We start from the raw sequence: 5418 nt of genomic DNA on the forward strand, positions 1-5418 counted from the left end.
GATGAGACAATCTCATTCCAAACAAGGTTGCTCTGCATTTTTATCATGAGTCACATGACCATTCTGCCAAAAAATCCTGATCACTGGTCTGCACTTTCCACAACTCCCTATTGGGCACTGAGACTTGTTCTTCAGGCAGTCATCAACTTCTAAAAGTTGAGATTTGCATATAAGTACCCCAGGCTTTGTGTCTTCCATGCCAGGCTGTGTCTTCCATGTTACCGTGCAGCAAAAGTCAAATGTAATTTAACAAGAATAAGAACATTTTAAAACCATAAACACATTTATTGTCATAAGAAAGTGGCCAGAGTTTAAAGTGGAAATATTGTTCCCATCCGGAAGTCATTCATGATCCTAACTGCTATCGTCCCTCAATCCCAAAGTACATGGGGAAGACATCCGAGCATCCTTTTTCCTGGAGGAAATGATAGAGCTGACCCAGATCCATGTGGTTGCCCCGGGCTCCGTGTGCATCAAACGCCATCTCCTTAAGAGGAGGAAATTTACAATGCTTCTGGATGTTTATGTGCACATCTGAAGAGGAACAAGACAAAGGGACGTCTTCTCTGTGGCGGATTAATATCCTCTTCCACGTCAGTTTCCTTATTCTGAGGAAGTAAAAAAGAACATAGCACGTGGATATTGGTCTTTGTAGGCCATACTGGGCCTTATTTATCAATACTGGGAGAATCTGATTGGTTTCTATTCTATACAAAATTAAAGTACTATATATCATCATAATACATTAATACAGTGGTATAGGTTAGCACTTCTTCCTTGGAGCACTGGGGGAGCAAATACCAGTCAGGACACTATCTGCAAGGAGTTTGCATGTTCTCCCTGTGCTTGTGTGGGTTTCCTCCAGGAACTCCAGTTTCCTCCCACACTCCAAAGACATGCTGGAAGGTTACTTGTCTTCTGTCTAAATTGGCCCTTGTATGTATTTATGTGAATTAGGTACATTAGATTGTAAGCGCCTTGAGGGCAGGGACTGATGTGAATGTGCAACTAGGTGAAGCTCTGCATACATTGTCGGCACTATATAAATACCTGTAATGTAAATAAAATTATATATATATATATATATATATAAAAGTCTGGGTATTTACCATATTTAAAGCAGAGAGTGAGGTCTTATATATGTTGTATAACATGAGCAGTGTGTGCTATCATTCTAAAATCCTTGTTTCTTTGTACAACAATTGCATATTGCATATATACAATTGCATATATACATGGGGCAGCCATAGTTCCTTTTATATATACAGGCTGTACTTTTCAACAGTAGCTTCTCTCTTCGAAGTTTTATATAGATCTATACAGAGGAAATATATCTATATACATACATACATACATACATACACACTATATCTATACTAAACTATTGTTTGTCTCAGAAATATATATTAAGTAAAAAAAAAAAGATCAAATCAAAGTAAAAAAAAAAGATACATACAGAGAAAGAAGAAGCAGGACGAACTCATAACATTCACACCAAGTGCCCATATGGGTTCCCAATGAATACATGGACCGATTCCCTAAAATGACCTAGGTTATGTTTGTGCTTAACAACAGCTTTGGAGGGATTTAGGGTTATTGGATATGTAGAGCATGTATGTCAACATTCCTGAAGGCCTGGGGGGAACCCATGATCGTAGTAGAAAGAAACCTAAAAGTTATTGTGAGTAATGAAACAATTCATTCGTAAGAGAAAGTAAAGTGCAGGAACTCCAGGGTGGGACGAGATAGAGAAGGAAAAGAGTGGATAAAAAAAGAAAAAGACAATCTGATTTATGAATGTGAGTGAGAGTACTTGGAATGCTAAAGTGGTCTATCAAGCAATAGTTTTCTATATGTAAGGTCTAAAGTCATACTGCCTATGCCTTGCAGGATGCTGTCACAAGTGACCTCTAGATCCACAATGCTTTCATTTAGCTACAGTCCAATGTGTAAAACATTCAGTGGGTTGAAGTGTATGTCAAGCCAAGCAGAGTAAGGGAAGGCTAGAACACCCAGTCAGTTATTTTGGGGGGGATTTCGGTTGGAGCTTGAAGTTGGATATACAAGTGTCTGTTTTATTATTCAACCGGCGCTTACGAGATGGATGATTCCCCGCTGTTTGCATTATATTCTAACAGAAGCCACTGGCCGCTGTCAGAATACGCACACAGAGCTAGCAGCTAATCGGCTGCCAGCTCCGTTCAGGCAAGAATTTTCCAAGCTGCTTCTTCGATTAACTGATCGAGGGATGCCAGGCAAAAGGATGCCGACAGCAGCACCCACTGTGCAAATTTTGGCCAGTTCATCAGGAACTAGCCGAAATGTGTACCCTACTTTCGTTTTTCAAATACAAAAGCTGTGTGCTAATGGTGAATTATGGCAATAGAGAGGGGTTACTTTGTATTTGATGATGATATATAAGCATGGGGAGGGAGAGGGAGAGGGAGAGAGAAATTAGTTAAATGGGCCTTTATCACTGTCTGCCTCTGTTGTGTATAAATATGTATAATGAGTCATGAACCTCCGACTACCTACCTGGACCAAAACTCTTCACATGACTCTTGTGCTCCCTCTACACACACAATGCCAGGTTTCCCTGGCATACTAAACCCTGAAAGCCCCAACTCTTCTGACCATTCCATGATATATTTTCGCTTTTGTTTGTTGTATATGTGATGACTGTAGATCCATAACCTAGTGAAAACGCTGTCTTCAGGAGTCACCAAAGTTCCATCCTGATGATCAGTGGGGGACACGAGGTTCAGGTAGGTAGAAGCATTGTCTTTAACCCATTCCACAGCACTTAAAATACACACATCTCCATTACAATTGTTTTTTAGATATGTGTTCAGATCTGAATGAAGCGGAGTCTGCTGTGACCGCACCAGGGATGGCGATCTATAAATAAAAACAAAAAGAACAGTTTAATGTAGAGTAGAAGAAGTCTGTTAAAGAAGACCTGAATTCAAACAAGTGAAGATTCACTATCTTTTGGGGAACATCTAGAAACATTGGGGGGAATTTATCACAGTTTTAGCCTCTTAGAGCATTTTTTTAAATGTGCAAATCTGTCTTTTAACATGTGCCCCTGTTTTCTTCAGAGCTTGCACTACTTTTCCAACTGCATGCTTTTTGCACCGGTTTTCATCTGCACTTGTTCTGCGGCTGTCTGAGACTGGAGCATCACCTAAGAAAACCATTGCAACTTAAGAAGTCCCCATGACCACTTCTTCAAGATGCGACAGTTAAACTTTTTGCCTGAAGTTACAAGTCTACTTTCCTGGAGACTATGAAACCTCATTTATCAACAACATTACACTAGCATCATAAATCTGCTGCAAATATATTCTGTGCAAGTTCAAACACTTGCAATTGCTTTGATAAATTGCCCCCGCTGTGTTTAATCGATCCCTTGGAAAAAAAAACGACCTTTTGACTTCTATAGCAATACACTTCCTGTGCCTTAAAGGAGAACTATGGGGTAAGGGTTTTTCCCCATAGTTCTCCTCAGGGTCACGGGAGGACATATACTAACCTCCTCCCGTGACCCAAAGCTCAGTATAACGCGAGGTACAGCTCGCGGTATACTTAGACCGCCGCAGCCGGGACGGATCCCAACATTACAGTCGAGATCCACCCAGCTGCGTGATTGACAGCTGGCACTGCCTATCTAGAAGCAGAGCCAGCTGTACACGCCCCCTCCCCCATTTGTTCCTCCAGTCAGCGCTGGAGGATCGGAGAGAGGAAGGGGGAATCCCTGCAGGGAGCCGTGAGTGACAGTCACGGCTCCCTGCAGGGACGCGATCGAGAAGTGAGCGAGCAACGGTATGTGTTCACTCACCTCCTGATCCATTGAGCCGACGTGTGAGAGTTTCATTGTCACACGTCGGCTCTAACTATGAGGTTGAGTGAAAATCACTCACTTCATAGTTCTCCCTTAAAGGAGACCTATGAGATGAGTGAAAATCACTCACCTCATAGTTTTCCTTTAAAGGAGAACTATGAGGTGAGTGATTTCCACTCACCTCAAAGTTCTAGCCGACCTGTGACAAAGAGACTATCACAGGTCGGCTCAGTAGATCGGGAGGTGAGCGAACACATACCAGGTTCGCTCACCTCTCGATCCTGTCACGGCTCTCTGCCGTGACAGGGGGAGGGGCTGGATTCCCCTCTCCCCGCTCCGATCTGCCAGCGCTGACTGGCGGAACGGACGGGGGAGGGTACAGCTGGCTCTGCCTCTAGATAGGCAGAGCCAGCTGTCACTCACGCAGCTGGGCGGATCCCGTCATCTACGTTGGGATCCGCTCCAGCTGCGGCATCTCAGTATACCGCAAGCTGTAGCTCGCGGTATACTGATCTTAGGGTAACGGGAGGACGCTAGTTTGTGTCCTCCCGTTGCCCTAAGGAGAACTATGGGGAAAAACACTGACCCCATAGTTCTCCTTTAAGTCTAACAACTGTATGTCTACAAAGTAAGAAAATCTAAGGCATTGCTTTCACTGCTGCTGACTGCTAGTCTCACCAGATTTGGTGATGTCACTACTATACTGCTCACTCTTCCTTATGCTGGAGACAAAGCTGTACCTGAGGACCTGCCGTGCAAGGACCTTCTTGTTTCTGCTTATTTCATTCTATGAATCACTGCTTTCTGCATCTCTCCTGCCGATTCCTGATTATTCCACAACTAGTCATCAGATCACAAGCCATGAAGGAATGGGGCAGCTCTAATATGAAGAAGCAAAGCCCTGCTTTGCAAAGAAACTCAAACAATATAATTTAGAACCCTATGCTGGTCCACCTTGAAGTAATGGAGCATGTGGCAAATAATATGCAGCAGCAGCCATCCAAGAGTGCAAAGATGAGAGGGAAAGGAGACAGAGAGACAAGAGTGAGAAGGGGGTAAAAAGGAAGAGGGAAAAGAAATGGAGGTAAGTGAAGAAGGAAGGAGGTTTGGGGAAAAAAAGGGGGGGGGGCTTGGCAGAGAGAGTGCGGTGATGGAAATCAACTATGAAAGAGGAAGAAGATAATTTTTTATAGATAAATGGAAAACAGGACAGAAAGTGCCTAAGAGAAGGTGCGGTAGAGTAAGAATGTACACTATATTGATTACATACTTGTACATAACACAGAATACATGTATGACAACAATACCTGACTACGATTTCTGGTGGGACATTTGGGTAGTGAGGTGGATATGAACAATGTAGGGAAAGCACATCCTGCAAAAAAAAAAAAAAAGAGAAGGCCTATGTGAAATGAGCACCAACACATAACTAATAGAACACCTAAGTAGGAGAGGAGGTGAGGTGATAACAAATGAATGTACTTTTAGCCCGTTGGGGCAGAGGGGCACCTTTAGGTTGTCTGGAGAGAACCCTGTTAAAGGACGGTAAGCAGAAGAGGAAGAGAAAAAAAAAA

General features: G+C 43.0%; 1 protein-coding gene across 1 annotated transcript in view; it reads right to left on the reverse strand.

The window, feature by feature from the left end:
* Positions 1 to 268: 268 nt before the first annotated feature.
* RWDD2B (RWD domain containing 2B) overlaps positions 269 to 5418 on the reverse strand; it is an 8044-nt gene continuing 2894 nt past the window's right edge. The window contains exons 2-4 of the mRNA XM_018555369.1: positions 5152 to 5219; positions 2536 to 2898; positions 269 to 608 (exon numbers count right to left, since the gene is read on the reverse strand). Of these exons, the coding sequence (XP_018410871.1) occupies positions 362 to 608; positions 2536 to 2898; positions 5152 to 5219 (678 nt within the window). The 3' untranslated portion in view covers positions 269 to 361. The remainder of the gene's footprint in view (positions 609 to 2535; positions 2899 to 5151; positions 5220 to 5418) is intronic.

This window comes from Nanorana parkeri, unplaced genomic scaffold (assembly GCF_000935625.1).
Source record: "Nanorana parkeri isolate BGI_ZX_2015 unplaced genomic scaffold, ASM93562v1 scaffold194, whole genome shotgun sequence".
Taxonomy (NCBI): domain Eukaryota; kingdom Metazoa; phylum Chordata; class Amphibia; order Anura; family Dicroglossidae; genus Nanorana; species Nanorana parkeri.